The 12,626-nt window shown below is 45.5% G+C and overlaps 1 protein-coding gene across 5 annotated transcripts in view; it reads right to left on the bottom strand.

Annotated features, from left to right (window-relative positions):
• Positions 1 to 10,968, bottom strand: part of Adar (adenosine deaminase, RNA-specific) — a 38,987-nt gene extending 28,019 nt beyond the window's left edge. The window contains exon 1 of one of the 5 annotated variants that reach the window (XM_030252698.1): positions 10,287 to 10,968. Coding sequence is in view for 2 of the 5 variants with exons in the window: in XM_006501753.4 (XP_006501816.3) it covers positions 10,033 to 10,222 (190 nt within the window). In the remaining 3 variants the exon portion in view is untranslated. Of the gene's footprint in view, positions 1 to 9,898 lie in introns of all 5 variants that reach the window. The other 4 variants (XM_006501753.4, NM_001038587.4, NM_001357958.1 and 1 more) reach the window with 4 other exon arrangements.
• Between the last annotated feature and the right edge of the window lie 1,658 nt (positions 10,969 to 12,626).

The raw sequence follows: 12,626 nt of genomic DNA, 5'->3' as shown, positions 1-12,626 counted from the left end.
AGATGAAAGTTTTTTTCACCACTTGTATGTGTATTTACAATCTTTATTGTTTTTTAGTGTGCAAATGCATATGAATGTTCACGTGTATATAGGAAATGTGTGTGAAGGCCAGAGAACAACCTTAGGAATACAGTTCATATTCTTTAAGCAAGGGTCTCTCACTGGCCTGAAGCTTACTAATTATGTGGGGTGTCTGGTCATCAGGCCATAGGGATCCTCCTCGCTCCATCTCCCAGCACTGGGATTACAAATGTACACTACTATGCTGGCATGGAGTTTTTGTTTACTTGTTCTGTTCTGTTCTGTCTTAAACTTGGGTTGTGAGGACCAAACTAAGGTCCTTTGCAAACATTTTACCTACTGAACACACACCCCAGTCTCTAAGCTTTATTTTATTTTATTTTATTTTATTTTGAGACAGGACCTCACTATGTAGACCAGGCCAAACTCATAGAGATCCACCTGCAACGGCCTCCCAAGTGCTGGGATCAAAGAACCACGATGCCCATCCTTAGAACCTTTTCTTCATAGCCCCAACTGTAGTCACCCAAATGCCCTTCCAGTGCTGAACAGACACCTCAGGGCTATTCAAAGGAACACTGAAGACAGCTCAGTTTGTAATGTCCCTGTCACACAAGTGTAACAACCTCAATTTAGATGCCCAGCACTCACATAAAAAGCTAGACACAGCAGTGTGCATCTGTAATGCCAGCTGGGGAGAGAGATGGGGTCCCTGGTGCTTACCAGCCAGCTGAATTGGTGAGCTCCAGTGAGGAACCCTGTCTCAGAAAACAAAACAAAATAGGGAGAAATGGAGGTAGACACTCAGTGTCCAACAGCTCTGGTCTCCGCCATGCACTAAGGCCCTTTGCAAGCATTTTACCTACTGAATAGCCCCGTCCCTCCAGTTTCTAAACTTTATTTTTATTTTGAGACAGGATCTCACTATGTAGACAAGGCTGGCTTTGAACTCATAGAGATCCACCTGCCTCTCTCTGCTTCCTATGTGCTGGGATCAAAGCACCACGAAGCATACATGTATACATATATACTCCATGTACACACACACACACACACACACACACACACACACACACACCACATATATACCATACACATACCAAATTAATAATGTAAGCTAAGTGTGGTAGAAAATGCCCATACAATCCCACCACTTGGGAGATTGAGACAGCAGAGTCAGGTGTTCAAGGTCATCCATCCTCAGCTACAACAAATCCAAGGTCACCCGGGCTATGTCAGACTATCTCAAAAAACAAAACAAGAAGCAAACAAAAAACGGAAACACAAAAAAATTACATACTCCATAATTCCATTTCCATGGGATTTTAGAAGGACTCTGGTGAAGGACATGAGAACTGTAGTTGTGTCCAGGAGTAGAGACTAGAAATAGACTTCAGTGATTTTTTAGTAGAAATGTTTTATTTCTTGATTTAGCTACCAATGAAATGCGTTTACTTTCTATTAAAATACAGGATGAGTCACACAAAATCTGTACATACAAGCACATACATCATCTCAGAATAGTTTTAGGAGCTCGTGAGAAGGAATGGGCAGAGGCTGAACAGATCCCTGCACCTACACACAAACCGGCTGTGCACTCAACTAGTGCCCAGTTAAGTATATAAACCGAACTTCCTGCAGCAATTTCTGAAATGCTAAGAATACTAGGGCTGTATGAATGACCCTTGACTTTCAGTAGGGCTACATCCCAGTACATCCATCACCGACTAAAAAGGAGACAGTGCATGTGTTATGCTACAAGCTGACACCCAGCTTGGCAGCCAGCATAGCTGTGAAAAGCCCTTTGTGTCCCTTGGACAGTGTGGCTGGGTACTCCCAGAGTATGGAACTGCACATGTCTGGGAAAGATCAGACTGTGAAATACGTTCCTATTGACGTGTATGCTCTTTGTATACATAATGAAGTTGAAAAGGCACACAAGCCAGATCAGCATAAGCCAGGAGCATCTGTATTGAAGAGCAGTTTCACAATAGAGCACAATATAACAGCACAGTTGAAACAAAGCACAGACCTTCAGCTAACATTCTTAAAAAGTAATGTATTTCTAATTATGCATGTGTATCACACACACACACACACACACACACACACACACACACACACACACACACAGAGAGAGAGAGAGAGAGAGAGAGAGAGAGAGAGAGAGAGAGAGAGCGCCAGTGCCTTACAGAGTTCAGAAGAGGACACTGGATTTCTAAAGCTGGAGCGCTAGGTGGTCATGAGCTGCCCATCATGTATGCTACTGTCTTAGTTAGGGTTTTACTGCTGGGAACAGACACCATGACCAAGGCAACTCTTACAAGGACAACATTTAATTGGGGCTGGCTTACAGGTTCAGAGGTTCAGTCCATTATCAATCAGGGCAGGAGCATGGCAGCACACAGGCAGGAACGGTGCAGGAGGAACTGAGATTTCAACATCATATTCCAAAGGCAAACAGGAGAAGACTGACTTCCAGGAAACTAGAAGGTTGATCTCAAAGCCCACCCCAACCCCCACAGTGATACACTGTCTCCAACAAGGTCACTCCTCCTAATAGTGCCACTCCCTGGGCCAAGCATATTCAAACCACCACAGCTGCTTTCTGAACTCACATCCTCTGAAGAGTAACTAGTATTCTCACGGGCTGAGCCTTTTCTCTAGCCCCTTGTGTAATTTTTTTTTTTTTAAATTAACTAGATAATGGCTGAGAAATGACTCAAGTGATTGAGAGCACTGCCTGTTCTCCTTCCAGAGGACTCAGATTTAATTCCCAGCACCACACACAGTGGCTACAACCATCTGTAACTCTAGATCCAGGAGGATCCAATACCTTCTTCTGGTCTCCATGGGTACCAGGCGTGCATGTGATGTACAGATAAGTGCAGGCCAAACCATATGCACTTGTTTTTTTTAAAAAGTTCATCAAATTTCTTTTTAAAACCTGAAATAAAACCAAAACCTGCTTTATAAAATTATGCAAAAACTAAAAATAGAACAAAGGGGGAGAGGGGATAGGTTTAAGCTTATAGACAAAGAAAAGATCCAAAAGGATAAAATCTGTCTTCAGAAGAATGAGAAGAGTTTAATCTCTGGGGCTGGGATGGAAGCTATGCTGTGCACACACTAGGCAATCACTCTACTGAGCTACACCCCAATCCCAAATAGAGTTTGTATGCTTAATACCAAAGCCCAAACCAGATAGACAATACTGTGGGACAAAGTCCACAGCAAATCAGCTTATTTTCTTCTTTTATAACAAATACACTCATACATTTACATTAGTGGTTCTCAACCTTCCCAAGGCTGTGACCTTTAACACAGTTCCTTGTGTTGTGGTGACCCCCAACTATAAAGTCATTTTCATTGCTACATTATAACTGTAATTTTTGCTACCGTTGTGAATCATAATGTAAATATTTTTGGAGACAGAGGTTTGCCAAAGGGGTTGCAACCCACAGGCTGAGAACCACTGCTGTAGAGCATCTATGCAATATATTTTTTTAAAACTTACTTAAGTGTAACAAATAGACAAATACTAAGAATTTTGAATGTAAAAAAAGATAGTTGACTGCATATGGAAAAAACTTCACTTAATAATAATGAAATATAAATTAAAACCAGATATTTTAAAAAACTAATCTTAAGTTTTCCCATGTTTAGTGTAAACATTTGATTTTGTAGAGCGTGGAGAAGGCCACACAGGGCATGTTTCACCACTGTGGAAGGCAGCAGGAGTGGGTATGAGCTGAGCTGAGAGCCAAGTGCTCTAGCTGGAAACCTTTTAAGCTCTGACATGGTTTACAGGCATAAAATTCTATACCATGAAACTGCTTCACACACGAAACTAGAAAAGCTGCTGTGTGACATTACATTCAGGCTGTTGTGTAAGGCGTGTATGAAAAGATAAACATTTTGTGTTTACTCTCTGGTTCATTTTCTAAGACATCTAACTATGCATATGCAAATATCCCCTAAGTCTGCCCCACTTCCCAAACCCCACTATCCAAAACACTTCTGATCCCAGGAGTCCTGTGTAAGGGCCACTCCCCCCTCATTCCCTTTTAAGACACACATTAGGACATGACACTTGAGCAGAGAACTGTGGCTGCGGGGACTGGAGTGTAGACATCTGGAGGCAGTGCACAGTTAAAGGGTCGTCCTCTTTCCTTGTGCATGAGAAGCACCCCACCCTCCTCTCTCTCTTTCAGTGCTGAGAATGAACCCAAGGCCTCCTACATGCTAAGCTAGTGCCTGTGCCACAGAGCTATAGCCCTAAGCCCACCTCACCCCCACTCCTCCGTTCTTTTGTTTTATTTAAGTTTTAGGGTCTTGCTAGGTTGCCCAGGCAGGCAGTCTTATTAGTAGCTAGGGTTGCAGCCAGCTCAGGATCAGATTTTCTCTTTCCACAATTAAAAGAAAAAGGCATTTTCCCCCAGTTGTGCTGTTATTGGGGGAGGTGGTTCATGGTCAAGAGCACAAAACTAAGAAGACGGCTGTGATCTCCAGAGGCCTCAAGTGTGGAAGTTAGATGCCTGAGCAGGCCCCCAGGGAAGTTCAACTTGCCTCGCACTGGGCTCTGACACACAACCCTGGAGAGAGTAGTAGTGTAACTAAGACCCCTCGAGGGTGGCTATATAAAAGGTTAGATGCTATCTCCCCTTACAGCTTAGCTGCAGTTAGGTGAAAAGCGAACACCTTCCTGATGGTATCTACTCTAGCTGAGTGTACAAAGCTAAGGAGGGTGGGAGAGACATAGCAGGCTGCTCCTGGAAGCCGTTTCTGGAGGCTGACATGAACTAGATGAAGTCTCCTTTATTATCTTTCTCTTATGTGAGTGTCTCACCTGCATATGCATGTATGTGAACCATGAGCACCCGGTGCCTGAAGAGAGGCCAGAAGAGGTCCCCTGGAACTAGATTTACAGAGGATGGTGAGCTGCTCTGTGGGTGGTGGGGATTGAACCTGTGTCCTCAGGAAGATCAGTAGCACTCTGAACTGCTGAGCCATCTCTTTAGCCCCCAATCTACAATTTTTCTAATTGAGATCTTTCTTTCCTCTTCTTTTCTTTGAAAGCTTTTTCCTGGGTGTTTTGGTATTTAAAAAGACAAGACACTTTCAAGTTCACAACATTGACTGCTAAAGCCCAGTCTAAGAATTTGATGCAGTTTGAGAATAAGTTGGTGTGATTTATGGTTTTTTGTTTGTTTATTTGTTTGTTTTTAAATTCAAGGGCTATTACAGTGCCTGGCACATTTTAAGTACTAGAGGAAATATTTAAAATTAATATCTCAAGGGGGGGAAAGCCCTCAAGATAGAAACAAAACTGTAACATACCCTATCAACGTCCAGCAAGGAGCCACGTGAGGTAATGCAACCTGAGCTCCCAGGAACTTGAGAGGCTGAGGCAGGAGAATTACTTGCGTTCAAGGCTAGCCTGGGAAACATGGCGAGACAGGCTCTTTCTCAAACAGATCAGTAATGTTTTGAAAGGCTATCTCACAGGGAAGAATCCCCAGTTGGCTTCTCCATAGGCCTGCCATCTACAGGATTCCTTCCCAAGATGTCTGGTAGGAATGGCGTTTCAGACCTTTGTAGTAAAATGATCTGTCTAGCACACTGGCACCTCACTAAAACAGCATTTTCTCATTCCGTTACTTACTAAACCGTCACTGGGTACCTACTAGATGCCAACTTCTACCCTCGGCCCAGAGAAAACAAGAAGGTCCTTCCCCCTGCTCTCATCAACGACCCAGCAAAGATGCAACACAGGGTGGCTTTCAGTCTACAAGGCAGACAATGCTAAGATAGGAACGATGTGAGGCACAAGCACCTCTGTCCACACAAAACAGTGCAGGAAGCAGACAGCTCCCAAGCAGAAGCGAGCATGGGGTATGGTGGTGCACACGTAACCCCAGCACTCAGGAGACTAAGACAGGAGGATCTTTATAAACTCCAGGCCAGCTGGGTCTTCACCGAATTCCAGGCTAGCCTGGACTCTGCCTCAAAAAATAAGAACAGGGGGAGGGGGGAGGAGACAGGGAACTTTCGGAGGGGAAACTAGAAAAGGAGATAACATTTGAAATGTAAATAAAGAAAATATCTTAAAAAACCAAAAACCAAAACCAAACCAAACCAAAACCATGCTGGGTGGTGGTGGTACATGTTTTTGGTCCCAGCACTTGGGAGGAAGAGGCAGGCAGATCTTTGAGTTTGAAGCCAGCCTGGTCTACAGAATGAGTTCTAGAACAGCCTGGGATATGCAGAGAAACCCTGCCTCGGAAAACAAACAGAAGTCCAAAACAAACTCAGAAATATAACCTGCTGTGTTCAAGCTTCACTTCCGCTGTGATAAAACACCTTGACATAAAGTCACAAAGGGGAGGCGTACTAGAGCTTAAAATTCTAGAGCACGGACCATCATCCTGGGAAAGGCAAAGGCAGGAACTTCACTTGGCTAGTCACATTACAGCCACAGTCAAGTGTCAAAGGCATGAGTGCATGCGCTCGCCTGCTTGACTTCAGCCAGATTTCTCCATTCTTACCCCTGCCTCAGGAACCCCTGCCTCAGGAATGGCGCTGCCCACAGCAGGCTGGGTCTTCCTATGTGAACAGGCTTAATTAAGACAGTTCCCCTCCAACGTGTCCACAGGCCAACCCAAAGTAGACAGCACCTCACTGAGCCTCTCTTCCCAGTTGACTCTCGGTTGAGTTGACAGTTAAAGCTAACTACCACAGGGAAGAGCTGCCTGATCCACTGAAGGACACCTTCTCAGAACAGGCAGAGGGATCAATCAGGAAGGCCGAGCCAAGAGCAAGTGTGAACGAATGATAAGAAGCACCTGACAGTTGCTACCACTGAAAACCATTTTACGATGTGCAAACAAAACCAGATTCCTTCTGGGTCAAAGGGTCTTGTGGAAGGTCAAGGGGAGAAAATACCTGTAAACAAGTGGTGCCCACGGCAGTCACCTGCTGCTCCTGCCTCCTCCATGGTTACAGAGAATCAGTGTGCACTGCCATCCCAGGAGACGGCCTGACCAGCCGCAGAACCCCTCCCCTTCTGTCCACACCTAGTAGTCTGCCATGCTAGAAGACAGCTGGCCATAAAGTCATGACTTAGGTCATGTAGTAGCCTCAGCTTTTTAGTGTACAGGAAAACAAAAAGAAACAATAAACTACAAAGGTGTAGAGAAAGACAGGGCCCAGAGGGTCCTTATGACATCATTTCAGCTCCAAGAGCTAGCCATGCCTGAAGCTCACCTCTGGACTTCAAACTGAGGTAATCAAGGAGGGAAATCTTTTACTTAAGGAGCTTATATCAGGTTCCTAAAATTTGCAGCTAGAGTAATATGTTCTCTTTCAGGGAGAGAACTTTACTTTCTGTGCAAGGAAGGGTACAGAAAGCAAGGAAGGACAGATGTCAGAGGTCTCTCCCAGCATCTGATAAAGCTAGTGACAGAGGCAGATTTCAGTCATTTGGGAAAGTATGGAAAAATCATTTGAGCTCCTTGGGTTCAGGAACATGGATGTGTGCCTAAACTGCAGTGTAAAATGGATGAGTTATATAACCCAATAGCCTACTACATAAAACTATAGATTCAAGACAGAAGTGGCACACAATAGCTGCTTTAAAACATAAAGAAAGCTGGGCATTGTAGCATAGGCCTGTGATCCCAGCTACTCAAGAGGGCTAAGGCAAGAAGACTGCAAGTTCCAGGCCAGCAAGGAGCAAATCAGAGACCCTTTATCAGGTGAAAAAGTAAAGAAGCAAGGAATATGGGTCCATGACGAAGTGAGTGCCTGGAATGTGGGGTCCAGGATCAATTCTCAGTGCCTCAAAAAGATTAATATAAAACACGAAGAATACTTTAAAGCTAGTTCCATTCCCGCACTGATGAGCATCTGTCTTAGTTAGGTCACTATTGCTGTGATGAAACACTCTGACTAAAAGCTCCTTGGGGAGGAAAGGGTCATTTTGCTTACATTTCTACACCGCAGTTCATCATTGAAGGAAGTCAGGTACTCAGGCAAAAATCTGGAGGCAGGAGCTGATGCAGAGGCCATGGAGGGGTGCTGCTTCCCGGCTTGCTCCTTGTGGCTTACTCAGCCTGCTTTCTTAGAGAACCCAGGACCACCAGCCCAGGGGTGGCACCACCCACAATGGGCTAGGCCCTCGACATCCATCACTGACTAAGAAAATGTCCACGGGCCTGCCTACAGATGATTTTATGGAGACATTTCTCAACTGATGCTCCTTCCTCTCATATGACTCCAGCTTGTTCAAAAGGGACATAGCACCAGTCACAGATCTTTCCTAAACACTTAAATTTTAGGAAAACTTAGTATTTCGAATTTTTCAACCTGGATGCCAAACAGTCCTCTGGTGCTTTTGAGAAAATGCAAAAGTTTTCAAGCAGCCGTGCCCAGTAAGGTCAAGCCTACCAGATGTCACAGCAAAGCGAATTGCTGTGGCTCAAGAGATCACTGCAAAAGCCCCAAAGCTCAGATTTTGCTGTTTGCGAACTTCCAAACTCTAATCAGTTTGTCACAGATAATAGTGCGAACCTTGGTCTAAAAGGGAGTTTCAAATCTTTAAGTCTATGAATCAGTACGAGGCTGTGTGACACTGCCTGAAGTATAAAAATAGCAGCTTAAGGGGAAGCATTGGTCTCCTGCTGTCAAGAGTAATAGTGCCTCGGGGGTTTTTTCTTCTTCTTTCTACAAGCAATCATTAGATACCTACTGTCTGCCCAGGATTCCAGGGCTGCATAGCATCCCCAAGCCCAGGCACCCCCCCCCCCACTCCCATCAAAAAGGCTAAATCTTGACTCATAGCTGAACGATATTGAATAAGATGTAAAATAAGAGATGACAAATAATTTCAACAACTAGATGCTATTCTCACAGGAACTGATGCCCTATTCCCCACTGCCCATACCTGCACGTTGCCAGGACCCTAGTCACTGAGAAAGATTAAGACCCAAACCACATACATAGCCTGATGGTTTGGCTTCAAGCTCTAGCTCTGAGACAGCATTAGGACCCTGGCCAAGACTTACCTTGTGCCATCTGTAAAATGGGACCAGTACTTACAGCACTAGGATTTTGGCAGGGTTAAACAAATTAGTGTATGTGAAGTCCCCGACACAGTATCAGGAGCAAACGTTCAAAACAGAGAAGGTAAATTTGTAAATAAATTGAAATCTTAATCTCATTTCAGCTCTAGAATTTTATGCAGTCTACAGCAGGATAACAGCAGCAGAATAGCAGATACCCAAAATAGCACAAATCTCTCCCGCCTCTGAAGCTACACCACCGATGAGAAGCAGCAGCAGTATTACAAATGCCTGCGTGCCAGCCCCTAGTCATAGCTAGCCACTTTAAATTCTTACAGCCCGTCAAGGGAGGCATAATTATCTTCATTTTGTAGATAAGCGCAAGAAGACAGGAGAGCAATGTCACACTGCTGAGAAACAGCGGACCTGTTTCTACCGTTTATGCCCGCCTCAGTGTCCTTCTCTGCCTCCCATACAAGCATTCAACTGTAAATAACATGGATGTTTTTCAGGACCTTTAAAACGATGGGAACAAGACCTCTTTCCTAGAGAAATTAAATTGGCATCGTCATTCAGCTGTCCACAATTTGACGTTCCTGCATTCTCCGTCCCTAATGACCTGCTCTAACAACCTGTCCCCCCTCCCCTGCAGCCAGCGTCGTCGGAGGCCTCAGTGTGCCAGTGTGCCGGTGTCCTCCTGCAGCCGTTTAGACACAGCCCCCTCGGCTGATTGCACTCTTGCCCTCTCCCACTACGCGTTCGAAAGCCCACCGCCGAGTTTCCCGGGACTCGGATACCGACGCAGAACGCCTTACCCTCTGGCAGGGCCCAAGAACCGAGCCAAACAGACCAAGGGAAGGCAGGTGACGCAACAAGGCCTCCTGATTCAGGGCCAGCCCGAGGCTGAGCGCCGTGCCCGCGACCCCGCGTGGGAACTCACGGCCCGCACCTCCATGGCTCCGTGCCAGCCACGTCAGGACGCAGGGCTGGCTCCTGGGGCCAGGCTCCGGCGCCGCGCATCCGCGGGGAAGGGCATTCTCGGCTGCAGGGCCGCGGGTACCCAGCGGCTCCCGCCCGCACCAGCGCCCGAGCATCCGCGCAGCCCCGCCGCGCCCGCCGCCTCCACCACCGCTCCCCATGTCTCCTTTTCCAGCGCTGCAGGCTGCGGAGGCGGCGGCCCGTGCGGGACCAGGGTCCTCTTACCCGCGCGCGATTCCTCGGACGCTGCCCACTCGTGAGCCCAAGGCTGCGCCCTTCCCGGCTAGTCCCAACGCGTAGTCTTCCACCTTCAGTCAGGAATCAATGGTTAGGGCGCAGATTGGTGACATCACTGGCGCGCCGGCGTGGGAGGGAGGCCCATGTGATGCATCCCTCTTTTGTTTGAGCCCCTGGAAAATGAGGGTTTTGTGGCTCCTTCTCTCTCAGTCTTTCTACCATCTGAGGAGGACATTTTTGTGTGCGTGGTGGGAACTAGATACTTGGTGTCAGGATACTGCAGTTTTTCTCAGGGCCTTGATTCTACTCCCCAGGTCTCCATAATGTGGTTTGGTAGGAAGACCAGAGAGAATATGTATAGATACACCCTTCTTTTTCAAGTGGACCGGAAGGCCACAGAACTGGTTGTCAGTGTTCTGTAGCCAGTAGACTTCTAAAAAGCTGCTTTAATTAAATTGGTGCAGGAAAAAGCAACAGAATGGGGTCTGGATTGATGGCTCAGAGACTAAGAGCACTGGCTGGTCTTCCTGAAGTCTCACTGTTGATTCTCAGCATCTAGGTGTTTGCCCAAAACCATCTGTAACGCCGGTTACAGAGAATCCTATGAGCCCTCTTCTGGCCCCCACTGGCATTGCACACGTGTGATCTGCAAACATACTGCATGCAAAACACCCATACTCATCAAATAAACCAACACATCCACAACGTGACACCCACCAGAAGGACTAAAATATTTCCAATGAGCTGTTCATCACTTTGTAAGTGGTCCCAATCTTCTACTGTTGCCTTCATCTCAGTAGTTAACTCCCATCATGAATTTGCATTTACACAGCTACTACATTGCTTTCATTTCTCTTCACATGTTATTAGTAAGCAACACGTTTTTATTAATTGTGCATATATTTCCTGGGACTTTTATTTTCAGAAACTTGTTAAGTGTCATCTCTTATGATGCAACTTGAGTAAGTTGCATATTGCAAATTTCACTGCTAGAGAATAATTCATTATGCATGTTAATTTATGTATCCCTTCTCTAACTATTTAAACAAAATTTCAGTCTTCTATTTCCAAGTGTGATTACGATCACTATCTTCTGGTGCCACTGTATAAAATTTTCTTGGGTATTTTTATCTAGATGCAAGACTGATGGGTCTTTGGTATTTCAATGGTCTATTTTGTAGCATAGCATTGATTTTTTTTTTAAAATAGAAAGTGTTTATACCATATTGTGTAGCAACTTTCTCCTCTTGTAAAGACTCAGGGAGTAAAACCAGTGTGGTGAGGTGCATCTTTAATCTCAGCACTTGGAAGGCAGAGGCAAGCAGATCTCTGAGTTCAATACTATCCCAGTCTACAGAGTGAGTTCCAGGAAAGCCAGGACTACACAGAGAAACCCTGTATCAAAGAAAAAAAAAAAAAAAGGACTCAGGTAAGGCTCAGGAAGCTCCTGAAACTTACAAGATTCATAAAGCCCTCCCTGCAGTAACATAGGCAGTAACAGATTGCTTAGGAGGGAGAAGATAGCAACTGGCTGCTTTGACTTACTGCCTGTCCTAGATGAGCTTTTGAGTGATTTGTTACTCCTATAAATGAGTTTACCCCAGTAAACTCATTGGTTTGTCAAGTTGGACTTTGGTGGAGTCATTACTTTAGTCTGTCATTCATCCCCTATCTGGAGTGAGTAGACGTTTGTTTAAGTCTCCACAGAAACCGTCTTAGAACACATACCAGCTGCTACTTGTGCCTTCTCTAATAGCTCAGACCTTAACTTTTATTAGTGAAATAGTAAGGTGGTGGAGAACATCTCCTGTTTCCAACCAGGTTCTTTTCACACCCTCCTCAAAGAATGCAGTGGACAGATAGGAGGTACTTTAGTGTTGATTTGTAGAACAAAACAGCTTTAAAACATTGCCACGTGGGACTTGACCAGTAAAATGAACAGGTTTGGTCTCTCAGACCAGTGGGGTTCTAGTAGAGAACCATTATAGCCCAAGAAAGCTATCAGAGGCCTTTGAGGTCTCAAACAAGAGCTTGTGCCTTGCAGAACAAGTGTTCAGATCACCAATAGGAGCCCGAGAACAGCACGCAAAGCTCATGTCTCAAGCAGCAGTAGAGGCAAACTCCCGTTTGGAGCTGAAGTGCGGAGTGTTGAAGTCTGAGGCAGGAATGAGTGAGGCTGGCTTGAGCAAGCACCCTGCTCGAAGCAGAAGCACCAGGTGGCAGAAGCCTTAGGCACATGGAGTCTCTAGCAAGTCCATCCCAGGGAATCCTGAAGACAGTCTTCCTTCTCTGATACCCTGAAGTTTTCGCCCTCTGAAAGGAGCAGAA

Source organism: Mus musculus, chromosome 3 (assembly GCF_000001635.26).
Source record: "Mus musculus strain C57BL/6J chromosome 3, GRCm38.p6 C57BL/6J".
NCBI classification, from domain to species: domain Eukaryota; kingdom Metazoa; phylum Chordata; class Mammalia; order Rodentia; family Muridae; genus Mus; species Mus musculus.
This window is presented reverse-complemented; position numbering and strand designations above follow the sequence as displayed.